This window comes from Ursus arctos, unplaced genomic scaffold (assembly GCF_023065955.2).
Source record: "Ursus arctos isolate Adak ecotype North America unplaced genomic scaffold, UrsArc2.0 scaffold_6, whole genome shotgun sequence".
Classification (NCBI taxonomy): domain Eukaryota; kingdom Metazoa; phylum Chordata; class Mammalia; order Carnivora; family Ursidae; genus Ursus; species Ursus arctos.
The window spans coordinates 59,185,094-59,212,404 of NW_026623078.1; the positions used below are offsets into that span (position 1 = coordinate 59,185,094).

Sequence of the window (27,311 nt, forward strand, 5' to 3'; positions counted from 1 at the left end):
TTTTTCCCCCCCTTGGCCAAGGTTGAACTACTTTAAAGACTATTTCACATTTAGAAATTTATGGCTTAAAATAAATCCACAAGAGTTGTTTCTCCATTTGGCCAGAGTAGTAAAACTCTACCCCTTTGACAGCTAACAAAATCCCCAAGAGTCTTTACCAACTTGATCATCTGAATTCATATTGTAATTACTTGCTTAATTTAACTCCCAAGATCTGGATTATAATGACTGAACTAAAAGAAACATCTTCAGCCCAACTTTGCAATTATTTGCTTTTTTCTTCATGGGTCTAATAAGATTTATCTTTATATTAAATATAACATTTGGAGAGCCTTGGAGGTAGAATGTTCAATAAAAGGGAGGGATGGAGAAATAGAATGGTAATGAAGGCAGAAAGGCAATTGAAAACAAAACTTTGGACCCTTCTCCTGCCATCCAGTCCTTATCAAATGCTTCATCAAAGCAGGGGTTATGTGTGACGCTTTCTCCTTGCCTGGTCTTGGAAGGAAACATAGTAGGCAAGCAGTGAATTAATTTATGAGCAACTCTTCCTAAGATTAAGTAGAAATACGTGGTTCTTTCAGCCCTAAGGTCTTCACAATCTAAATAATAGTTTTCAGTTTATGAATTTTTGAAGGATAGGAAAGAAAAAAATTTTTTTAATACGAAAAGCTATTATTTGTTTATAAAATAAAAAGAGAAGTGAAGTTTTTGGATTTAGAATCAGCAGAGCAAGATATTTAAGTATTCCGTCAGATACATTGAAATGTCTTTCAATACTTCCAAGTAACATTTCTGCTGATTTCAGTCTCTCAGTGATACACTTAAAATGGTTTATGTCTCTAAATTGTGAAGAATATATTTTGGATTAAAGTTTAGTTGTTTTTGTTGTTGTTTAAACACCCAAAGGCAATGTATTTGTTAAAGACAATTTTAAAAGTGTCTTTATTCATAGTTACCTTATATTGTAAATTGCTGTTAAGATAGTGTGCTTGAAAGCTATTAGGTTTTTGATTTAAAAGCCATGAGAGAAATGCCCAGATCAAAACAAAACAAAACAAAACAAAACAAAACAACAAAACAAAACAACCACTCAGCTATTTCTTTCTGCCTGGAGACCTAAACTTTTTCTGATCCAGGAACTATGGCTTGAGTTTAAGCACATAGACCCAGATGGCCCTTAGTTATAAATACAAAACAAAGCATTCTATCCTTAAGGCATTTTGGAAGAACATCTTTATGAATTCAGCTCTAACCTTTGCTCTTTCATGGACTTTCTGAGTCACAGTGTATCATGTGTCACTGGTATCATGGTGAATTTCTAGTTTTCCCATCCGTCTCAATTTCTGAATGCTCTTGACGGAGGATCATAGAATAGTTAAATCCTGTTGGAATGGTAGATACTTGCATCCCCACCGTGATTTGTCTTCCCTCTTCTTGCCTTAACCACACACTGTAGGTGACTAGAAATGTGTTAGCATATGTCTTTCTCAGAGGCTGAGTCTAAGTACTATTTTATGTAGGTTTTTAGGGCACATGATATATACAGAATGTATATAGAGCAATGTAATAAATTCACAAAACATACCAGACCTTCAAAGCTACATGAATGCGGTACTTGAACAAAATGTATTTGGAGGAACTACATTCACATAATCCATCAATGCTGTCTCTGACCCATACGTCATGTTTAGAATTGCATGCAGAGCTAATTTATTAATCACACAACATTTTCTAAATGGAATTGTAACCGCTAGTTGATTACTTAAATGTTGGTCCCATAAGGGGCGCCTGGGTGGCACAGCGGTTAAGTGTCTGCCTTCGGCTCAGGGCGTGATCCCGGTGTTATAGGATCGAGCCCCACATTGGGCTCCTCCGCTGTGAGCCTGCTTCTTCCTCTCCCACTCCCCCTGCTTGTGTTCCCTCTCTCGCTGGCTGTCTCTAACGCTGTCGAATAAATAAAATCTTAAAAAAAAAAATGTTGGTCCCATAAGACTATAAAGATGTTTTATTTTTGTAAAAGTCATGTTGCAAAAATCAAATGTTATATAAATGTTTGACTTAGAAAGTGAGTTCTCTGAGATTCCACCCTCTAGAAAAATCTACTATTTTGGTGTAGCCACATGACTTTTGGCTATTTCCACACATCGTAATCACTTTTACAGCACAAATTTACTACTGGATTACTTTGTCCTAAAGGTTGTGCTTCAGGAGCCAAAGATCTATAATTTTACAGTTACGATGCCCAAGTTTAAGTGTTTTGAGCACTTTATTTCCATGATCATGGAAATGATTGTGTCTCCATGTAAGAGGACGGTTTAATGAGGAGTGTTATTTTGATTATTAGTTCTGGAGTGTTTCTAACTCTATATCTGTATTTCTTGGTGGTCTTTCTTAATCGTTCCCTTTACTTAAAAAAATCAGTAAGATGGAAGGAGTAGTATTTTACTTTTGGCTTTTTTTCCCCTAGATATTTCCCTATTACATATGTTTTTGTCTAACCGAAGTGTTGAATTGTATAGTTTTTATAATGTAATGGAAAACACAGGGACTTTGATCCAGTCTGACTGCTTTCAGTTCCATCCTTGCCCCTTCCTACCCTGTGACTAGGGCAGGTTACTCTCCTAAGCCTCGGCTTCCTCATCAGTAAAGTGGGATATTAATTCCTACCTGTTGGGGCTGTTGTGACTATTGAAAAGTACAATGTATCTAAGTTACCCATAGGTACTGTCTGTTCCATAAATTAGAGCTATTTTATTTTATTTTTATTATTTTGTTTTATTTTTTGCATTTTTTTTCATATATGTTATAGGTTTGCTTTCATTCTTTAGGAATCATCCTTCCTCACACTGTGCTTTTCCTTCTCATTGTTTTTAATGTTACAACTTTTTGAATAGGTTTGTACTCTCTCACCCCTGCATTTTTTTAACTAGAGAAATCCAAACAGCCTGCATGGTACATGGCGACTGCTGGCTTTAACAACACTGACATTTTCCATGATAGCAGCCCAGGCTGCTATCAGGAGAACCAGGTTTGCGTGCCTGGCAAGTCTTGTCTCCAGTTTTTCTGCAAAAGAAAAAAATACATCAACATGCCAGGAATTTCCATCTGAAGCTTCAACCTCTTCTGTTTCCAGGGTACACCCAATCCTTCCTGTAATCTTTGTGCTTTGGAGTACTTCCAGAAGTATTCTCTTTATAGCCAACTTTTTATTTAGAATTATACTTTTATATTGAAATTATTTTTAGAGGTGATTCCTTTGTGTTGCTTTTTAACTCTTTGGAATTAGTTAAAAAATTAAAACTGTTTTTATAGGTTTTTTTGGAGCAATATTTGTAGTGAGAATATTTACAAATCTTATTGATTTGGCTCATGTTTTTACTCCTGAGAGATAGGTCTATATATATATATGACATAAATATGATGTAAAAATATATATGACATACATCTATGACCTTAAATATATGTATGTGACATTAAATATACATATGACATTAGAACAACTCCTAAGCAAAAAAACAATATCTTTTGTTGGTTTTATTTTTTACAATTGTATTTGTCTCAGGAATGCTGAAGAACAGATCTGTGTTACCATATCAATTTTGGGACATGTGCCTAATAGGAAAATAAATACATGTATCACATCCTGAGCCACCCCACAAGTGAAACTTTCCATACTTAAGTTAGTTGCCAGCAGCTGTTCTGTGCATTTCAAACTCAACATGAACGCCAAAGATAAGCAGAAGTTGGCAAAAGGAAAGAGCAGGTTTACAAGTAACTTGCTTTTCTGTGTTTTCCTGTATCTTTTCAAAATTCCGTTTTAGCGGTAACTGTTGTCCTAGAATCAAAACTTCAGATTCAATGCAAATATCTCTCACATGTCAAATCAATGCTTATATTTGTACTTTAGCCTATATTGGATGAGTTCTGTTTGGTTATGGTTTAAGGGGAGAGAAAGAACGTGGCGTTTACTAAAATCCCTAACCTTTGTTGAGTTTCTGCTTACTTTTTCTACACATAAAGGATGGGAGAAGAGCTAAGAACATAGGGTCTGGAGGAAGTTACATATGGTAATGGCAAATAGCTTTATAACGTATGTTTTTAAATATTGTTTTCTCTGAATATCGCAGGTGCCAGGTTGACACCTACAACCTGGATTTGAATCCTAGCCACCCACTTATTAGTTCTGTGTAATTTATAAAAAGGGATATCAACACCGAACTTAAACTTCAGGATTTTTGTGACCGATAATAAGAGCAAATACCAACCAAGCTCTTAACATATGAGCCAAACACCATGCTATGCAATATATAGAATCCTCATTTCGTCTTCCTAACAATCCAATAAGTAGGTAATTGTCATTTTTCTTTCTTTCTTTCTTTCTTTCTTTCTTTCTTTCTTTCTTTCTTTCTTTCTTTCTTTCTTTTAAAAGATTTTATTTGTTTATTTGAGAGAGAAAGAGTGAGAGAGAGCACAAGCAGGCGGAGCATCAGACGGAGAAGCAGACTCCCTGCTGAGCAAGGATTTGATCCCAGGACCCTGGGATCATGACCTGAGCCGAAGGCAGACACTCAACCGACTGAGCCACCCGGATGCCCCTGGTCATTTTTCTGATGAGAAGGCTAAGGATGAGAGAGTTTGTATCTAAAATTTGAATGTCCAGATTCATACAGCAAGGACATGCCAGAGCTGGGATTCGAATCCAGGATGTTAGGGTTCCTTTAAAGAGCACCATCCCAAACAAGCAGCTTTACTAGGGCTGGAGTTTTAGGGGCTTTGGCATTTGATGAACATCTGGCACAGTGAAGTCCTTAAACTAGGCAATATTCATGTTTTTAATGGACCTTTTTAGAACACTGAAAATGTTCAATAATTTAAAAAGCAATCACACCACAGATATCTAGCAACCCCAGTTCAGCCACTTCAACTATTAAAGGTTATTTAATGTGAGCACATAAGGTAGTAGTGATTATTCTCTGAAACACACTGCAAAACTACTTGAAAATTGGAAGTAAATACCTAATATTTATTTTTTCTAACATAAATAATATATATACATAGAATTTAGAGTTAAATCTACATCTTTGGGTTTAACATTTTTCCTGGCCTACTGATTTTATTGTACTGTAGGACAGTATGCACTGTAGGTAATTGAGTTCTGAAATTCAAATAGCTTATAAATTTACATTAATAACATGGATGCAAAGGAAAAATTTTCATAATTTCAAAAACATTGTTAGTCATCAATTTGGCTGTAGTGGTGTTTTAATGTTAAGCACTTGCGATATATAGAGAAAAGTAACATTTAAAAATGCACATACTTTTAGAACTCAGATTTTAGGAATTTTAGATTTTGGAGTGATCGAGGCAAAAATTGTTTATTTACTAACTTAACTTTATCCCAGAAAATATTATGACATTGACAACTTCCTAGATTTACTCTGCATATTAGAATATTATTAAGTATCTTTTAAACATTTTTACTAGGAGAATATTTAATTATAGGATTTAATCAATAGAACAATACCCCAATTAATCTTAACCTTAGGTTTTATTTCTTGGGTTTGTTTTGAAATTGAACATTGTTCCAGCAATATGAAATACTTTTATGTGGCATAAATTACTTAATGGATATTTAACTACTTCCAAATCTAGTTTAGAATTTTCATGTATTTAAAGTAAGACTAAAATAATTTTCATCAATTAAAAAATAATTTTCTGCTCTGTTTCACATCACCCATTTCTCTGGTTCTGTTGAATCACACCCATTAGCAGGCAAACATACTGTTATTTCACCAACCTGAGAAAAAAGCGGGAGCAAAATCATCAAGCTTCCTCTTCTAACTACCCTTCTAACTACCACCCATGTCTCTGCTTCCCTTGATATAAAACTCCCCCAAAAGGTACCAGTATTTGTTCTCTTCACTGATTATCCTCCAGTCTTCTCTTGAGCCCATGCCAATCATGTATCCATGGCTCACTGAAACAGCAACTTCTCTGCTGCCCCTCGTCTGTATTCTCACAACAGCAGCTAGTGAATCTTGGAAAGTGTAAGTCACACCATGCCACTCCTCCGTTATGAAGCCTCCAGTGCTTCCTCACTCATAAAAATATTCTGAATGCCTCAATTTCTGGTCTCCTCTCCTACCACTCTCCTCAGACATATTTCTCCAACCATGCTTGCTAATTCTTGAATCCAGAAACATGCTCCTACCACAGGGCCCTGACCAGCGTGTTCCCTCTATCTAAAATGCACTTGCCATAGATATTCTCCTGGCTTACTCCTTCCAGAAAGTTTCCTTGAGCATTTACGTCACGTGCTACCTATATGCCAGGAATAGGATTGGGAAATCAGAAACCAGAAAGTCTTGGAAAGAGACGTGTGAAGATACTCATGGCATGAGCACAAAGCATGCAGATCTATGTCTCACGTTAACTCCTACAAGAGAGGATCCCCACAGAGGAAACAGAAAAACCAGACTGATTGAATGACTCATCCAGGAGCTTTTCTTTTTGGCTACCTCAGTGCTTCCTCATTGGCTTTGGCTTCCTCAATGGGCCCAGGAACAGAGGGGCCACGAGGTGAAGGCTGTGCATGGGTTAACACCATGGGCTTCCTTTACCAAGGCTAAGCTATCCACTGCAATTGCTGAATACCTGACCTGCCACTAGCAAAGACCAACACTGAGCCCTCAATAGGGGCCATCCCTCAAGAAGTCCACCAGTTACTTAGGGACAAGTTGACTGCATTACTCCCCTTCTCTCATGGAAAAACAGAGATACATTATTGCTGGAACAGATACTTACTCCAGATACAGATTTGCCTTCTCTATCCTCAGTGCCTTTGCCAGCCCCATCTTCTGAGGGATTCCAGAGTCTGGATTACTGCCAGGAGATTCCATAAAATAGTGCCTCAGAACAAGGAATGCATTTTATAGTGAAAAACTTGTGATTATGGGCACATGACCAAAAGCCTGTGTCACTCTGAAACATGTGACCTAGTAGAATGATGGAATGGTCTATAAAAGACAAGCCTAAGATCCCAGCTTGGGAACAACATCTTGCGAGATAGGATGCTGGCCTCCATCATATGCCTTATGCCTTGATCCCATGGCAGATACATGCTACTGTTTCCCAATAGACAGAACACATGGAGCTGGAAATGAACGGTGATTCTCGGCCATTATCACTCTCAGTGATAGGGAATCTACATCTGTGCCTTCTCTCCTCGCAGTTTTAGATTCTGCTGGATTTGGGGTCTGAGTTTTTGGTGAGAGAATGCTTTTGCCAGGGATCCCTATATGGCTTCCATGGAACTGAAATTACCACTAACACCTGATCAGTTTGAATTCATCAAACATAATTAGCAGCCTACCAGAGAGAATCAGTTTTGATGATCATGAGGAGGTCGGCTTGCTTTACCTAATGGAGATAGGGAAGAATATGTCTGGAATTGAGGGTATTCATGGGGGTATCTCTTGGCTTCCATGTGCAGTGATGACTGTGAATAGGCAATTGTGGCAACCACAACCCGACAAGGGTAAAGCAACTAAGGACTCAGACCCTCAGGATGAAGTCTGGTGTTGCTCCATCTGCTTAAGTGCTGGTTAAGGGTAAGGAAATCTACAATAGGTGGTAAAGAGGGAGTACGGTGACTATTCATTGTAACCTCAGGACCAGTTGTATCTTGTCCTGCTGACCGTCTTGTATTAAATCTTTAGCAGAGCTTTTGGCTGGTTACCACCTTGGAGACTTGATACTGGATTATATTTAAAATGTGGGGCATGAGCGTGTCCATATGGTGTGAGGAGTCGGCTATAAGAGACGCCTTTTTTTTTTTTTTTTAAAGATTTTATTTATTTGACAGAGACAGCCAGCGAGAGAGGGATCACAGGCAGGGGGAGTGGGAAAGGAAGAAGCAGGCTCCTAGCAGAGGAGCCTGATATGGGGCTCGATCCCAGAACGCCGGGATCACGTCCTGAGCCGAAGGCAGACGCTTAACGACTGCGCCACCCAGGCGCCCCTAGAGATGCCTTTTATACTCAGCTTCACAGTCCCTTGTTCTCACCTCTAATTCTAGCCACAGCCATAGCAGATAGTCCCCCATAGACTGTGATTCGGTCTATGCTTGCAGCTCTTGCCTTCTGTTCCCACGGCATGTCTTTGTCTACTGTCCCAGGGTTTCACTGATGCAGTGACTTGGGACCTTGGAACCCCTGTGGCGTATGGGCATATGTGCAGCCTGAAAGTGCAGGACAAGCTATTCCCCCCCTCCCCGAGAACCCTCAACTAATGTGGACAGGATTTGATGAAGAAATGTTTCTTGCCATTGATTCTTTGATTCCGAGAGGCAGTCCATGTTTTCCTTGGAAGTTTCCAGCAAGATTGAGCTCCAGCTGTGCTCACAGCCCAGGTTTTCTTTCTTCAGGTCTTATTCTCTTTTGTCCCAAAGGGGTCACCACTCAAATAAACCACATGCTACAAGTCCTCGCCTCAGATTTTGCTTTCTAGGAACTCAAGGTAAAGATCCCATCCCTTATAGAACAGTGTCCCCTTCACCTACTCTTTCTATCACATCTGGCCTGCTTTTCTTCATAGTAGTTATCCTCAGCAGACATAGTATCTGATGGGAGCAGTGGGGGAGAGTCTATTTTCTCCAGCCCTCCACACCTTACCACTGCAATATAAGCTATTTAATTCTGCGCCTGGCAAATAATAGGTTCTCAAGCATTACTTTTGTGAGTAAATGGATTGAAGGTGAATTTTTGTGCTTCCAAAGAGGATTACAATCATAGGGATAAATATTAAATAGGTTAACTGCTTACTTCAGTACTATTCCTTACTATTTATTGATGATTCAATACTGAATGACAATTGTTAGATCTTTGAAAACAGAATTCTATTAATAACAATTCAGTGTTTTTACTTTTCCAGGTTTTGCTCAAGCAAACCAGTTTAACTATGGAGTTGGTAATGCTGAGTTGGGAAACAGTGTACAATTAGTTTCTTCTTTCCGATCAATTGCTTGTGATGTAGAAAAAGATTCAAGTCATTCAACTCAAATTACATGCTATACCAGGTATGTTTTATAGTATGTTTAATAAGAGCATTTTGTCAGATACATATTAGTATTATATAGTTTTTTATATACTCTATTATAATAATATTTTCTGATGATCAGCTATTTTTTATTTCTATTTTATTTATTTTATTTATTTTATAGCTTTACTATATTTAGTCGTGGTGCTCTTTCCACATACTGGCACAATAAAAGAAACTCTGTATCCTCTCCCAGGTTATTAGAGCTATTATCTTATCGTTATTGATCTATTTCAGAAGATAAATGGCTACTATTAAATTGTAATGATGCTCCTCAAAATATCAGAATTATGCTTTCCTGTCCAGTTTGATTAATTTCGTTCAAAATCTTGACATAATCATTACGATTACAGATGATCATTTTGTATAGTGACATTTCAGGTTCTTTTCTATCAGACCAAAATGATGTTTGTTATTAGCAACTTACAGGAAAAATTAATCATTTTAAACGGCAACTTTTAATAATAAAACAGGTAGCACATATTCCAGAGGATTTCATCTGCATTAAGCTTATTGGCTGTTTTTCAGCAGCAAAAGCTTTCTTAGAGAGAAGTTTGATCAGAACTTTTAAAAAAAAACAAAGCATAACATAACTGTACCAAGGTGATGTATTACTGTTTTAAGTGGTTATTCCATTTGTTATTGCATTTGTTTTCCTTTTCAATAAGCAGCAGTGCACTTCGAATAAGCATTTGCCTGAGGCCCATATTGTTAGAATCTGCAGTCCAGGTTTCAGGATGGAGATCCTCCATAATTTAGAATGGAATTCTAGTAATTTAGAATTCTAATAATATTGAATGGAATTTTGCTGTACATCAGTTAGAATTTTAGATACTTTTTTTTTTTTTCAAAAATGACTTGTAGTCTGGGGCAGTATTTTTCCTTAATAGTATACATTAAGTAAAAGGGTCATTGCATTCCTTACATGTTCTTCATTTGCTTTGCAGAGCAATGCCAGAAGATTCCTACACTGTGAAAGTCAGTGTGGATGGGGTTCCTATTACAGAAAGTAATACCTGCAGAGGTCGCATCAACAGCTGGGAATGCACCTTCAATGTATATGGGATCTCCTCTTTCACTTCCAGATGATCGATCTTGTGCTTACTTTTTTGCTAAACTGGGCTTTTATTTTTTTTAATTTTACAGACTATTATCTATTTCCACATTAAAAAATATACTAGCATGTAGCAAAGGATAACTTCACTTAGTTTTAATTATCTCCTATGGTAGTGGAATCTCTTTTATCATTTCTTATTGGTTTCCCTCTTTGAATTAATTTTATTAATGAAGTGAACTTTTATGCATTAAATTTTTTTCTTGCTCACACTATTTTTTCTCTTTCTCCATTTCTATTCTGAGTTTGATTTTCCTTTTCTTATCTTCATTGCACTCACCTTCATTTTAAATAGAATCATAACTATTTTTCCTTTCTTTATAATTTCTAATGCAATGAGATAAAATATGACTGCCCATAGCATAGAAGTCATTCAAAAGTTACCTTATATGTAGATGTTTACAATAATACATTTCTTCTGAGGACCACCCCATATATTTTTTAAAATTATGCTGTCTATCAAAAGTATTAGAGTTTCCGTCCCCTTTCTTGTGCTCCCTGAGATTCTCCTTTCTCCCCTTTCCCATTTGGTGTCACAATTCTTAAGAATCATACCTGCATTGCTCTAGAAAATTATCATTAGCTTCATTACTAAAGCTGACATTGATGGACTTTTTCTAGGTTTTGCTTCTGTTTTGAAATGTGCTTTGTTATTTTTTCTTCATAGGCTTAAATAAAAGAAGGCTTTCTGTAATTTTATTCCCCCAAATTCCTAAAAGTTGTTACCAGAGAGCCTTATTACTAGGGTTTGACTTACACTGATAACAAAGGAAGATTGAACATTAAAATTCCAAACTAAAAATATTGAAACAAAAGAGAATTTTTAGTGGATAAGGAAAAGATCTTGAATAAGCAGAATAATATTCTAAACTTCATTTTTTATATGTAAAAGAAGGTATTTTGACAGTCATATTTAGAATTATTTCAATGTAAATAATGTAAGAAGCAGAGATATGAGCCATTGACAGTATTATTTTACAGGCAAAAAGTTTCAGAACCCCAACGATAAAGAGCATCACACCTTTATCTGGAACTCCAGGTCTGTTATATGACAGCTGATATAATATCTTTTTTTGGCTTATGGTCATTAATTTAATTTTTAGTATATAAATTTATTATATCTGATAATTTATAAATAGCATATTGCTGATTGTACAGTAATATTATTTCAAAAATTGATTTTCAGTAGTTACATCTGAATCTGCTATGAAGTATTTTATTATCCCCCTATTGGACATTAAGCTGGCTTCCACTTCATTATAGTTATAATTATACCAGTTTATAATCCCAAAAGGAATATGTGAGAATGCCCTTTTCTATAACCTTGACAATTTTAGGAACTAATTTTTTTCGGGTATTTATATGAAAAATATAGTAGCTTATTTCTAATTTTTCCAATTCTTAATTTATGCAATTAAATTTACTTATTTATATATATTTATTGACCCTTTGTTTTTCTTCTTTTATAAATTACTTGTTCATCTGCTTGGTTTAATTTAATGGTAGTCAATTTTTTCCATATTAAGTTATAAGAATTCTTTATATTTTAAGGATATTAATAATTTATATGTCATATATGTGGGAAATATTTTTTTAATTTACCATTTGCTTTTAGATTTTATTGATGGTTTTTCCTGTCATTCAGACATTTTTAATTTTTTAAATGCAATCTGTAGATTTTAACTGTTATTTCTTCCTTCATCTTTATGCTGTAGAAGGCCAAACCACCTCAATTATATATTATAGAAATTTATACTTATTTTCAAGAGTTTTTATGGTTTTATTTTTATATTTAATTTCTATTTCCCCTAGGATTTATTTACTTATTTGGTATAAAATAAAGTGGGATCTTACTTATTTTTTCAATATCATTCATGACCCAAGCAATATATATTGAATAATTCATTGTTTTCCATGAAAAACTTCTTTAATTTACAAATATTTATTACTATGCATGCTCACTCACGTTTTATTGTATTTGTTAGAACTTTCAGAACAGTGTTAAACAATAGTGATGAACTTTGGATATAAGTGTCTGGGTCCTGATTTCATCAGGAATACCTCTAGTGTTTTGGTATTAAGTGCATGGGTAGATCATCTCACACAGAACTTTTTGAACTTGTTTGTTTTAGGCACACTAATAACTATCCAAGGCAGAATCTTCACTGATGTCTATGGAAGTAATACTGCATTAAGCTCAAATGGGAAAAATGTTAGGATTTTGAGGTAAATTTTTGATGTGGAAACATATTCTTATCACTGAGGTGGGATATGGTATTCCAAAAATAATGGGTTCAATGATATTAAAAATCACTGTAATGTGATGGGATTTACCAGTGTATTTTCAGCCATACTATAGGAAGAAAAGTAGACTGTTGGATGATTCATTGACATGGAAGCAGTGGCCAATATGCCTTTCTTTTTTTGGCCTGATGTAATTCTTTTGTTTTCGGTAATAGATTTTATTAATAGAAGGCCAAGGAGGCAAACCCAATAGTAATTGGGTTAGTCATAGAACTTTATTACTGGATAACTTGGTTACCTAATCTACCTGCCTCATGTTGCGTATATATGTCACTGTGTAGCCTGGAGGTCCATAGCTTAGTCAAGATCCGAGAACCGGAGTCTCCTGACTTGCAGTTTGGCCTTTTTTCTTCTACACCGTGGTGTATGGGAGAGAGCTGAAACTAAAAATGGCCAATAACGTGTTAACAGCCTTGGGTTTGAACACTGGTTCATTTACCAGCTATGGACCAGATGGTAACCCTGGCTAGTTACCTAATATCGAAAAATAATTGTCCACATTTTGGATCAGAAGCTACTCGCTTTGTCACTAATCTTTCTGTAGCATCGGTGCGACTATCTTAGTCCTGCCTTGAAAGACTGAAAGTCCTATTCATTCCCTATAGAAGGAAGTACAGAATTGGCTTTCAAAAGGCTCCATGCTTATTAAATACAGGTGTAAAATGGATAAATAGATAAATTAGATAACAGTTCATAGAGCAGTTAGAGAGTTTTTTTAAATACTAAAAAGGTGATATATATATGTATACACACATATGTGTATATAATTTTGTAAAACAAATAATTTGAAAGGTTTTACTAAATGGAATAAAGGCAATTTAGGTGGCATTCTATGAGGTAGAACTCCATTAAGTCACAATTGTATGCATCTATAATATTCTGGAAATGTTCGTATTGATTCCTTATGTTTAGTAGGTACTGAATAGAGAAACAAACATTTAACATTTTAGATAGACGTTTAGCATAAATAAAGATTTTGTTTGCTTCCATATAGTTGAATGTTATGAATGGTTTATAATCCAATCTTAGATGGGGTTTTCTAAATCATCCTTTGCTATAATAATGCTAGGAAATAAAAGCTTAATCTTTAAGGAGATTCCTCCCCCCACCCCCGACTGTAACTGAAATTCACTTCTGTTCAATATAAAGGGATGGATAGAATTATTTCGTGAAATCACAGGATTGCAGTCAGCAGGGACCTCAGAGATCAGGCTGCCCTGTCCATGTACTCTGAAACCCTGAGATACTGTATATAAACACAGAAAAACTTTCACTCATCTATTAATACGAGAAGTGAAGGCCTTATTACAACTGTGTTTATCCCATTTCTGGCATCTTAATTGTGACACTAGGCATTTCAGGTATTTCACTGTGCCTGAATCCTGTTAGCAGGGAGCAATGGGCCATAAACTGGGCAGGAATTCAGGACCCCAGGGTGTTCAAGCTGCTTCTGCTTCTCACAAGTCTTGTCAATTCAGCCTAATCTCCAAACTCAGACCAGATACAAATTATAGAGGATATGCAAATAACCAGAGGGCTTGGTGCCCTCTAAGGAGATTTTGGTCTAAAAGATAAAATGAGAAAACCTTAAAAATATATATATATTTAAGGCCAAATAAAGTAGTATTGCCTTTATAGGCAAACCCAGACCACTGTGGGGATTATTGGGCCTGGGTAGGGGCACCTGCTGGAGCCCAGCTGTCTGGATTCGAAGTCCGCTCTATTCCTTACTGGCTGTAGGCTTGAGCAAGCTACTTAACCTTCCTGCCTCAGTTTTTTCATCTATAAAATGGAAGGGTAAAATGGTTGTAAGGATTAAACATAGTAAGTGCCTGGGTTAGCCACTAAATTTATTATTAGGTGCAAGAAAGCAGGAGTTTAGAAGAGAATACGAGAATTTAGAAGAGAATACGAGTTTAGAAGAGAATACGAATCCATAAATCTCAACAGTGGGTACAGTAATTCAGTGTACTTGCGTTACAAACCTAATGTAATGATAAATGAAAGGATTTGTGTGTAAAGTATATTAAAAAGCTTAAAGTTCTCTGCAAATGTAAGTTCTTTTAATTTATGAGTTCAGGTTTGTATCTGCAGTTACTTTGAATCTGGGATTTGTTGGCACAGAAGCTGGGTGGTTTATTCTGAGTGTGGCAAAGAACACAGTACCTTTGGGTCCCACCTAAAAGCTTCCAATAGCATCATGTTCTATCCTCCTTAAAGCAGGAGTTGACCTGGTCCGCTGGGGAAGTGCAAGGGGGGATGTTTCCCTGCAGCCAGACCCTGCATCTTCTCAGCTTGGGATTTCCATTTCAATGGCACTGAGAATATTAGTTGTTCTCTTCCTCCTAATTACTCTGTGGGCCTTCTGCTGTGGCCCTCCTTTAATTCCTACTGTAGTTTAAAACTTACCCTGTGTTACAAAACATAAAATTCTGTTTTGTATTTGAATTAATTGACCTGCAGGTGGAAGGATCCCCATTATCTGTTTCCACGTTTTCTATTCCTATGGTAATATTGCTTTCTAACACTCCAAATATCCTACGATTATCGTGTCTATTATCAGGTCTCCCCCAGTTAGAATGTCAGTCCTACAAGGGCAGGATTTTTATTTTCCTCCCTGATGTGTGCCAGTATCTACAGCAGAGACTGCAACATAATATGTAATAAAATAGATGTTTGTTGAACGAATGCATGATGGATAATAATAAGTGATTGGGAGAAAAATATAAGGTGTTAGTGAGCTTGGTGGGAGGAGAGCATTTTGAAATGATTTACTAAACATAATTTGATCTTTTCCAATAAAATATTTATACAGAGTTTATATTGGAGGAATGCCCTGTGAACTTCTCATACCACAGTCTGATAATTTGTAAGTCATTCAAATAATTTTCTTTAGAAGATAAACAGTAGATATAACAGTTTAAGTAGTAATGCCTAGCAATACTGTATAGCTGAATCCTTTAAAATACAGTATAAATTATAATGTTTTATACAGTAAATTAGCAATCATTTATATAGTTAGATGTAATCTGAGAGCCCCTGTTGTCTCCAGTAGAGTACGATATGAACTATTGCTTAGATTATTATGTTTTTAGATGTTTTGAGAAATAACTTTATCAAATAATTGTTTCACTTGGTAGTATTTAAAAATATTGAAAAGGAATATCATGGGGATTAGCCAACTTAACTATAAAATATTTAATTGTAAAGGAAATTTTATGCAAGTATCTGCAGCCAAGACTGGAAAATATTTTCATTTCACAGAAATTTTTGTTGCAGTTACAGTTTCTAGCCTGATACATATTCAAAGTCCATAAGGTGCTTTTAAGGGAAATACAGTATTTTATTTAATTTTGTTTGTTTGTTTATTTATTTATTTGCAATAAATGCATCTTTATTATACAGATACTTAAGGGAAGCATAGTATGTTAAAACTTTAGTGTCAATATAAACTTTGAAATTAACATATGTATTTTATTAGGTACGGTCTAAAATTAGACCATCCAAACGGAGACATGGGTTCTATGATTTGTAAAACGACCGGAACTTACATTGGTAAGTGCTGATCACCGTTCTTCATAATTCTCAGAAATGCCTGACTCTGTTTCCTTGTTTTGCATTCTCTTAGACCTCCCTGCACCTTCATCCCTTTCTTTAAAATTAACATTTCCTCTTCACCTTGGCTTCTTTTCAGTTTCACGTAAGCATGTATGACTTATCCTTTTCCTAAGGTGTACATTTAAGGTAAGCTTCTTCAAATTTCTTTTTCTTTCTTTCTTTCTTTCTTTCTTTCTTTCTTTCTTTCTTTCTTTCTCTTTCTTTCTTTCTTTCTTTCTTTCTTTCTTTCTTTCTTTCTTTCTTTCTCTCTTTTCTTCTCTCATCCAGAAAATTCCATTACTAATTTAGCTGTTTTCCCTGTAGCCTTATTTTTATGTCGTTTTCTTCCCCCTTGCTCTATGCACTCCAGGCATATAAATCTTACAGTTCTTTTTTTCCAGTTTTATATTGACATACATCACTGTATGAGCTTAAGGCAAATAACGCAATGGCTTGATTTACATATATTGTGAAATGATTATTGCAATAGCTTCAGCTCGCATCCATCATAATCTTTTAGTTCTAGAATGGGCTACACTTCATTCTGTCTCAGAAAGTTTGCAAGCCTCCCATCCTGAGAATTTCAGATAAATGTCGTGTTGTCAAAAAAGCCTTCCCTGATGCCCTGCCTTCCGCTCTCAAAGTTCACTCTCCTTTTCTTTGGTAGCTTAATTACAGTTTTTAGTTCTGTGTCACTGCTCTTGGCTGACTGTATCCCCCCTGCGCCATATGCTCAGATAGGAGAAGAAGTCCTCACCCTGCATCGCCCAACCCCCAGCAGTAGCTAGGTAATGATGTAGCTGTTGAATGAATGAAAGAGATTTGAGGGCAGATGGTTAGATATATAGTGTTTTTATCGTTCTTCATTCATTATTTTGTCAAGTTTTTTCTAGTTATAATCTTGAGACATCTTAGTACGGATATTTTAAAATACTAGATGCTTCTTTCAAATAGTTCATTGTCATGCCTTTGAGGATTAATAAATGGTTGTATAATTACAGATTTAATTTTAAATTGCTTTGCTTTGCTTTTAAATCAACTTTATAATATATAGTTCTTGTTCTCCTGTGATTGGGAATTTAATGAATTGCGTATTTTAATTAATTCCAGGTCATCACAATGTCAGCTTCATCTTGGATAGTGATTATGGAAGGTAGGTCATTTTGTAAATAATAATTTTCATAATTGATTCAACTGGGTAAATAAAATAAAAGTATATATTTACTTTGTGCTATAGATCCAGAGATTAAAATCTAATCACTTTCTTCCTCCAAATTAACATTTAAGAGGTCTATCACTCCCTTTCTCTATATTGTGCCTCAGACACAGCCTTTCAACTGTTGGGAAATGTAGCGTTACCTAAAACAGCAAATAAATCTTTGATTATGATATTGAAGAGGTTCTTTTATGTCTTACAGCTCTCTGACTTAATTGTAATTCTTTTGATAACTAAATAGTTCAGTTTTGATTTGAGCTAATATAAGAATAAATAAAATCCCATGGTTAGTATTACCTGATAAAGGTGTTCATTTAAAGTATCAAGACATATGGAGTGATGAAAGATAGTATTTACAGCTCACAGTTGTCCATCTTAGCACCATATGTTCATAAATTTTATTCACCATTTTTAATTAAGCTAGAAATTAGTTGCAGATAGCCTACATCCTAATTTCACTAAGAAAGATTACCATATGTTTATAGAAATATCAGAATATGCAAATCTTAACACATGTTGCAAACCTTCTATCATAGACAATCATAATAAAGAACATTTAGTGGCAGGCATGGTGCTGAGCACGTTACATTTATTGTCTGGTTGAAGACTCCCAAAGAACCTATAAAATTGAGTGTTATCATCCCCCCTGTGTTGCACCCTGGGAGAAATGAGACTCAGGAAAGTTGAATAATTTGCCTGTGGGTATTCAGCTAGCTGGAAGCAGTGCTGGTGTGTGAACACACGGCCCAGCTCCAGACCCTGAGCATATCATTCCAGTGCTCTGCCAAGAGTGGTGGAGGGGTTCAGCCACAGAACCACATCTCCTCACTACTTAACATCCTGACACAGGACTCTTTAACCATGGCAGGATTACCCCACTTCTCTGTGCATTTGCAAACGTGTGGGGGGCATGTTGGCCGTCACAGTATCTAGGGCATGCTAATGGCCTTTTGTGGGATGGCCCGAGATGCTCCAAACCTAAATGAATTATTCTGCCCAAAATGTCATAGTGTCTCCCAATGAGAAAATGAACTGGTTAATGGAAATCTAAATAAATCACAATATTTCACCATCCAATACTAATAAAGCTGTAGTAGATCAATAATAGGATATGTCTGTTGATTTTTTTGTTTCTGAAGAGAGATGAATGATTAGAAAAGATTGAAAAAGACTAAAAAGATTGAGAAGAATGGCAATATTACAATCATGGTAGATGTTTTTTCTGGTTAGTGCTCATAGACTGCAAGAGAAAGATGATATTTGGTCCCTGCATGCATGCAGCTGCAATTGAGGTGGTGAGTCCAAATCCAGTATCATTGTATTTAAAGATCTTCTGGTTCCAGACACCTAGAGGCAATAGGTTTATAACAAGATGATGACTAGGTTGCATACTTTTTAATAGTCCAATATAGACTGGACCAAAACCAGGAAGAATATTATAATTCAAGGGCAAACCATAGTGGATGGTATGTAAATGGTACTAAGATTCACCTTTGTGATTTACATGGGGCAAATGACTTAGAGTCTGATGATTTACCAGTTATTTTCTGCAAGGACATGACCTACATACATATAACTTGATACGATTGGGGCAATTGGATTTTATTGGAAATATTAGAAAATCATGTTAGAAGTAATAATTATTGAGTTTTAAATGATTTCCTGAACTATATATGCTTTTTTTTTTTAATGTTCTCATTGTCATTCTTCTTCAGGTGAAAAAGATGAATTCTTAGTTCTGAGTCTGTATGAAAGGTATTAATTACCAAATCCATCATGTATTTCTCAAAGAAATAATTATCCAAAAAAAGGTTTGAGTGATCAAGCTTGAGTGTGATTGATCAGGATATTTAAATCAATGTGTTGCATTAACATGCCCTGAAACTTTCCATTTTAAAAAGCCAGAAAATCTGCACATAATATAAGCAAAAATACATCTTAAAATAGTTGATTTTGTGATCTTAACTTATAATTCTTTTTCTAAAGCCAGTGGCTGTTCTTTTGTATTAATGTTTCAGAATTGAGGAAACTGTGTTTCTATATAAAACAGTTTTAAGAATTTAAGATAACTGTTAAAAATGTGGCATTTACTACTTAAAAGCCTAGTTTCATGATTACATGGCATTTAAAAAATGTTAAATCATTTTATAAATTAAAAAATCCATATTTTACAAACTTCAGGAGCATTCCTGAATATCAAATGAACCAATTAAATACCACTGTGGCTCCCATTCTGTATTTCTTTTAATAGCTAACCTTCTCTCCTCTATTATCCCAAGTTCAAACAACAGCTGTTCCAAACTGATAAGGTTCAGATGAGGCTGACTTAATTGAGAAATGCCTAGTCATTATCAATGAATTAGTGAAAATCACCTCAGTGTCATACCAAATAAATTGCATTCAAATTTTATTTCAGGAGGCAATTTTCCCACCAACTTAAGAAGCAGGGTTAATTTTTCAGATGCAGAATCTGACCACAGACAATATTGTTGGAGCTGGCATCATTTCAGATCTTTGAGCAATCAACTGAAAGGCTCATAACGTACAAATATAAATCCAGTATGAACTTCTTAAGTAACCAATTTAACATACAGAATTTCCAGAGACTCTTGAGTCTTACAAATGCACATTATAATGGTTGGGTTAGATTTAATAGGAGTTTACGGTTGGTCTCAACCACAAGATTTGCATTATCCTTTTAGATTCTAGTTCAGTGTGTTATAAACATAATGAATGGGTTTTGAGTCTTAACATTTGAATTTCTTAACTTCTCTATTACGAATTTCATTGAGGTAATTAAGGAAACAGTATTTAATTTCTAGGATCAGATTCCTCTCTTCCTTGCTCTCTAGACTATGGAATGGCAAGTCTGTATCCATCAAAAAATACGAGTAGGTTCTATGTTTATAAATCACCCTTAGTGATTTAAGTGTGGTGGATTATTGTTAACCTGCTTTCATTCATTGTACTCTCACGCAGATTAGTGGCAGGAGAAAACTGTGTAGGACAGAGGTGAGAAGCCAGGGCTCAGCACTCAAATTGCCTGGCTTCGAATTCTGTTTCTGCCACTTTGTGATCTTGAGTAAGATAAATAGATATTCTGAGTTGTACCTGCCTCATGGGGTTGATGTTAGGATAAAATGGCATAATAGATTAAAAGCTTAAAAAACTCTTAGGTTAAAAGCTTAGAAACTTTAGCATGATATCTGTAAGTGTTCAGTAATGTTAGTTACTCTGATGCTCAATGGGTTATAAGAGAGGAGAGTGGGGGGTGGTTAACATGAAAGCCTTCATGAAAGGTGACCCTGTTTTTTCTGTTAATATGAATTCTTTATTGAGGTATTATTTGCATATAATAATAATAAAATGTATATGATTTAAGTGTGCAGTTCAGTAAGTTCTGACCAATGAATATTTGAGTATTTGTATACTTTTATATTTATGTAACCAGTCACTGTATCAAGATGTAGAACATTTTTATCTTCTCCAAACTTTCTGTCCCGCTCCTTTGCAAATTATGACATGATTTATATCACTAAAATAATAACATTTTCCCAAAATAAAGTTCATATTTAAAGTAAGGATTTTTACTTTTTTTTTTTAACACAGGAGTTTCCCACAAAAAATGGCATATTTTGTTTCTTCTCTAAATAAAATTTCAATGTTTCAAACATATGCAGGTATGTGAGCCCTCTCACTGTGTGTGTGTGTGTACGTGTGTATGACAGAGAGAGAGAAAGAATGAGAGAGACAGATGTGTGTACTTCATTTCATCAAAGCAACGACAATAAGGACTTAAGGCATCCTATATTATTTTAGGTACTGCTGAAAAGGAAAAACACCAAGGATGGGGAGTCTAGTAGGAAGCTCTAACATTAAGCTAGGACCTAGAAAACTATCTTTTTAATATAAGGTTGATTGAGAAACCAGCTCATTACTCTAAAAGAGACAGAAGAGAAACTTGCATGTCTCCACTTGGGCTGTTGGTCGAGGGAGGAAAAAAAAAATCTCCACTGTCAATTTAAACTACAAGCCAGTACTCTCTCAGATTTATGGTCTCAGTGTGGTCCAAAAGAACACCCAGGCAGATTATTATTTATTTTAACTTATAGAGATCTAAGGTTGGGAGACTCCTAGGAGAATGCTGGAAGCAAACACAAATCCTTCTGGAAAAATTATGCTTCATTCTCGGTCAGGAGTGATAGAGTGCACATTCAGATTTCAAAGATGTTCAAATGTGAAAAAAAGTGTCTTGGAATCAATCAAATATGATATATCATGGCTTGTTCTATTTAATGTGCAACTCATATGTAAAAATACATGGAACTTTGATAGGTAGAACTAATAAGAATACATTTTAATAAGAATCTACAATACATCATGCACTGGGCTATTTTACTAATATACCTAAAACTTTTATATATGAAACCAGAAGACTTCCAATCATAGTTAATGTATTACTAAATGAGAAAAGTATAAGATGGCCCAGAAATAGAAGAAAGATTTATTCTTTAAGAGCATACGGGAGAAGAGACTCTTCTCCTGCCTTCCTGTGTTTTCTTTTGGAATCAAACATTTATACTCTTCCCAGATTTTCCTTAATTCCTGCATCCTCCATTACCAGCCTCTTAATACCAGTCATCACTAAAACCTGGTCCCCATGAGATGTAGGGCTCTGTGAAAGCCATGCTAATTGTCCTCTTTGCAGGATTGTATCAGAGACAAAATTGAAACACCCCGTTCATTCATTCAGTCCACCCACTACCTATGATGTGCTATGTGTTAAGGCTAGGTAACTTGGAAATTGATAAAAATCTAGCATTTGGGTTGATATGTAATATTCGTGACATTTTATTTAATGTGCTTCTCCTCCCTCTCTCCAGAGGTCACTATGATTTCCCCTTCACGAGGAAGCATTCAAGGTGGCACCATGCTAATGATAAGTGGACGGTTCTTTGATCAGACAGATTTCCCTGTCAGAGTTCTCGTTGGAGGTATTTCTTATGACTTTTAATATATTACGTTAGAAGAACAAATCCTGGCTTTTATTTAGTAATTTGTAAGAAGAATAATAGTCTTTTTTCAATTAATGTATTAAATTTAAAGCTGAGTATTTTCACATGGGCATTTGGTGCTGAGGCATGATACTTTTCCCACTGGGACCTTCCAGTGCGGGCTCTTCCAGTGAGAGCCTTACATGACTACGACTTGGGCTCCGAGGTCATCACCAAAGGGCATTTGTATGGTGTCGGTGTGGCTGCCTTCCACAAAATCCTCACCACACTTTGAGACACACATATCCTTTATTTAACAAACTTTTAAATGTTTGAACTGTTGTTAATTCTCAATGGGTTGGTTAGTTATGGGAAAATTTAAAGTATTTGGGGGTATTCCTGTCATTCCCTTTTCATTTATTGTGACTTATCTGGACATCATCAGGAATCACCGAGGATATTGGCCTTGGAAAGAGCATTAATTGATGTGTTATATTTTTACAAATGTGCATAAGGCTTATTTTTATGTATCTAGTCTAGGTCTGTTCAAGGTAAGGAGCCGTGCAGCTCAAAAGGGAGATGGAAGATGAATATAATAGTGAGGATCTTCCCACTCAGTCAAAATGACCTTCCCTACCTTGATCGAATTTTGGACATCATGGATTTATTCAGCAACTTTTCTGTAGGGAACAAAATATAAGGCTTCCCTCTGGACTTAGAAGTGAAATCTTTAACAATGACATAGTTTTATCAAGTTTTTTATTTTGTTTCTCAGAAATCACAAAATTGCCTAACTCAGACTTGTGATGTTTTGCCAGGAAGACGTTGCCGTGTAAAAGTATGGCAATTAATGAGTGATAAGCTTTAACGGAGCACATATAAAGGATATGAAGAAGCCCTGGCTTTGCTTCTTGCTTGTGCAACTTGGTTTTCATCAGAAAGTACTTCCAGATAAGTGGATTGCGATTTGCCTTCTGGAGCTCTGTAGTAATAGCTCTGCACCTTGCTTCTCTCTAGGTCAAGCCTGTGATATTTTGAATGTCACAGAAAATAGCATATGCTGCAAGACACCCCCTAAGCCTGAAGTTCTCAGAACTGTCTATCCAGGTAAGTAACCAGAAGAGAGAATGGCCATTTCTGCATTTACATAAGAAGACAGATAGATACCATTAGTCCTTTAGTCCATTCGGGCTGTTGAAACAGAACACCACAGACTGAGTAGCTTATAAACAACAAACACATATATCTCACAGTTCTGGAGCCTGGGAATTCCCAGGTCATGATACCAGCATATTGGGTGTTTGGTGAGGACCTGCTTTCTCATAGATCGGCACCTTTTTGGGGCTAGAGAGCTCTGTGGGGCCTCTTTTATAAGCCCTCATTCATGAGGGCTCCGCTCTCATGACCCAAACACCTCCCAAGGGCCCCACCTGCTAATGCCATCACATTGGGCATTAAGTTTCCACATCTGAATTTTGGAGGGGATACAAACATTCAGCCCATAACAATTAGTAACAAAAAATATTTGAACTTTTTAGCATTTGTAGTGAGAATTATAATACATTTCTTCCTAGTTTTTCTCTTTACACTTTCTGGATCAGGGAATATTTGTATTAAAATAGCTGCCTCAAAGCTACACCATGGAGATAAACTCAGCCTGAATTCCTGAAACACCCTACTGAAAACGGCACATCTCTATTGAATGAGTTGGATGGGGACTTTATTTCAGATTAAATGAGATTACTAAATGTTGGTGCAGGCCCCATGGACATTTTATAAATGCCTTTTTGTGGTTAAAAAATAAATGGCAAAGGTTAAATCCCTCCTTGTCTAGAATGTTTTAAGAGTGATAACAGGGGATAAGAGAAATGGAACTCAAAATTCTTTCCAGACTTTGGCCCATGGCCCACAGTAAGCGCTTGACATCTGCAGTGATAACACTCACTGAGAGGCTGTGCATGGGTTTGAGGGTGTGTATCTCATATCTTGTGCACACATTGGAATTGGCTTATGATTGTATCACTGGTTGGCATTTGAAGCCAAGTAAATTTTGTTTATCAACCTCTTAAATTTTCTTGTTTGGAATGACATTAGGAGAAAAAAATGCCCTGTTTTAAGAGAATACTTTGATAATCACAATTGGTAACTTTAATAAAGTTGTATGTATCAGAGAACACTGCTGCTGCCAAAGTTCGAGGTGTCCAAGCTTTTCTCCAAAGAAACTCAGCTGAAGAGGACGAGCCATCATTTGCTAAATCTAGCCACTCCAGAGCAGCTTAAGGCTGTTGGAAGAAGACCTGAGTCTGATTGGTGTAGTTTAGGGAAGAAAAAAAAAAGTGAGATGGCTCCCTTATGATTATGAAAAACCTTAATCAGAGTTTACATTGGCAAGTGTAAGTTCACTTTAATGAGAATTTTCTCTCTGTCCAAGAAGGAGAGGAAACCATAGAACAGAAGTAACGTTAAAAAGAAGAGAAAGAACAAATGCTGACAAAAATCTTAAAGCCAACACAATCCATTCTTTGATTAGTTGCAAACCATTAACTGAGTAACTTTTGTTTGAGAGAGTAATCAGGCAAAGATTTTGAAATTAAATGGTCTGAATCATAGATTTTTGAGATTTAACTATATAAAGCAACATCAGTCATACCACAGGTAATAGTTATCATATTATTATTATCTTAAGTAAAACAGTACTATCTAATCCCCATAGCAACCATGCAAGTAGTAATATTACTGCCATTTTACATATGTAGAAACTGAGGTGCAAATATGTGAAATAATAATAAATAAATTGTAGTCTCTCTTAATAGCTCTATCCTATGGGTACAGGTACATGTATGGGTATGTGTAATTGTTTTGTTTGCAAGCGTGCTCTTTAAACACGTGAATAGCAATAGAATATCTAAAACCACCACCCGAGTACAGGGCCATTGAGACATCACATCAACATTCTGATGAGAGCATTCTTTTATTTTGTCGTATTCAGGCGGGAGAGGCCTAAAGCTTGAGGTATGGAATAATAGTCGGCCGGTGCATCTTGAAGAGATACTTGAATACAATGAAAAAACACCAGGGTACCTGGGGGCCAGTTGGGTCGATTCAACTTCCTATATTTGGCCCATGGAGCAAGACACATTTGTTGCGCGCTTCAGTGGGTTTCTGGTGGCTCCAGACTCTGACGTCTACAGATTCTACATCAAAGGCGATGACCGTTATGCTCTGTATTTCAGTCAGACTGGACATCCAAAAGATAAGGTAGGGAAGCTACGGAATATTATTTAATATTATAAAAGCCATATGACAAGCTTTTTATGTATCTCATTTATGAGATGTATTTTCACACGGTTGGGTTTTTGGCTATTTTAACATGTGTAATGTGACCTATAAAGTCACCATAGAAAACCCATCACCTAAAAAAAAAATGTTTTCCTGTATCTAAATTTTCTCTGGGAAGGAAAAACATGTTTCCTTTAAAGATTATTTTAATTATGGAAGAATTTTAACCATCCATAGGAAATTTGGGAAAGAGTAAAAATAGTTCACTCTCCTACTAGAAGTATTTCACTATTATGTGGTTATGAGATTGAAGTCTATCACTTCTTTTTGTGTCTGTTTTGTTTTTTATATAAATCAGATCTTGTGTCCAATTTCATAGTCATTTTGGTCACATATTAGTATTTCTACATTAAATATTTATTAAATAATTTTCACAACACAGTTTTGATGACTAAATAGTGTTTTATTGTCTAGGTTTACTAAACCTGGATAACTTTGTGCATACAGATAAGTTTTTGGCTTACTTCTGACTTTTTATGACCACAAATAATACTCTGTTGAATATTTGTGTTCATTAAATTATTCTGCATTTTAATTATTTCTTTAGGAGAGTTTTGCAAATGTGAAATTAATAAATTAATTCAAAAGAACATTTTATGACTCCACGTATATGGCAAGATTACCTCCCAAACGAGAGGAACAAGTTTAAGTTCCTGCTGTAATATATGAATTCTAACTTTACTGTAGCTTTTCAGCGTGTTTCCTCCAAGGATGGTATAGTCATTCCTGATGGGAAGCCCAAGGTCTTCTCATGCTAGCATTCAGACCCATTTCGTGATCTGTAGCATCTTTCAGACCTACTTTTAGTGATCTCATTTGGATTAAATCCCTAAAACCTCTCCACAGAGCAAAAGGGTATTTTATTTAATAATAACAACCTTCCTCCTGGTACGTATCTATTTTCCATTGCATTTCTAACTGTGGAAAAGCTACAGTCTATATGTATTCATGGTATAGTGGTGCTGATGTTAGTTAAGGCTGGAAGGTATGAAGTGGAAAATTTGATAATTTTTAAAAACTTCATTTCACCATGGATGATAGATCTTAGAAGAAAAATACGGTAGTTTCATATTTTTCTATTTATAAAATTTCTAGAATTGACAAATAATAAATGAAAATTAAAGGCTGAAAAGATCTATTAATAAGTTCTCCCTCTGTCTCTCTCTCTCTCTCTCCTTTGTCTTTCTTTTTGGGGGTAAGGTGAGGATTGCATATCATTCTTCCAATGCCAATGATTACTTTTCCAGTCCAACACAAAGATCAGATGAGATTCATCTTCAGAAAGGAAAAGAGTAAGGTTTTTTTATTTTTCATTAAATTGTTGTGTGGTATTTAAAAACTATAAGTTTATACCTAAAAATATTTTCAATTTGTTTTATTGCTGGAAGTGATGTTAATTTATTGGCTTAATTTATAATTTGTCATTCTTCATAATTTTGTTAAATATGGTTTCTATAGTTTCAAGAATACTGGCATTCAGCCAACCTGGGAAATTTGATATCTAAATTTTCCCTGTTGCAGAAATTATAATTTTGTGAAGTTTACTTAATCCTGTTCTTAGTTTCTTACTAGGACCTTTCCGTCAATCCAGCCATCTAATTTCCCTGCTCAAGCACCTGAGCTCTTGAATATTTCTAGAGAAAGACCA

General features: G+C 35.6%; 1 protein-coding gene across 2 annotated transcripts in view; it reads left to right on the forward strand.

Moving 5' to 3' along the window:
* The window catches only part of PKHD1L1 (PKHD1 like 1), a 148,637-nt gene that overhangs the window by 2,192 nt on the left and 119,134 nt on the right, over positions 1 to 27,311 (forward strand). For both annotated transcript variants that reach the window (XM_026495557.4, XM_057307885.1), the window contains exons 3-14: positions 8,935 to 9,079; positions 10,047 to 10,155; positions 11,195 to 11,252; positions 12,346 to 12,439; positions 15,333 to 15,386; positions 15,999 to 16,072; positions 17,225 to 17,267; positions 20,940 to 21,010; positions 22,214 to 22,324; positions 23,342 to 23,431; positions 25,314 to 25,582; positions 26,864 to 26,955. In XM_026495557.4, the coding sequence (XP_026351342.3) occupies positions 8,935 to 9,079; positions 10,047 to 10,155; positions 11,195 to 11,252; positions 12,346 to 12,439; positions 15,333 to 15,386; positions 15,999 to 16,072; positions 17,225 to 17,267; positions 20,940 to 21,010; positions 22,214 to 22,324; positions 23,342 to 23,431; positions 25,314 to 25,582; positions 26,864 to 26,955 (1,210 nt within the window). The remainder of the gene's footprint in view (positions 1 to 8,934; positions 9,080 to 10,046; positions 10,156 to 11,194; positions 11,253 to 12,345; positions 12,440 to 15,332; positions 15,387 to 15,998; positions 16,073 to 17,224; positions 17,268 to 20,939; positions 21,011 to 22,213; positions 22,325 to 23,341; positions 23,432 to 25,313; positions 25,583 to 26,863; positions 26,956 to 27,311) is intronic.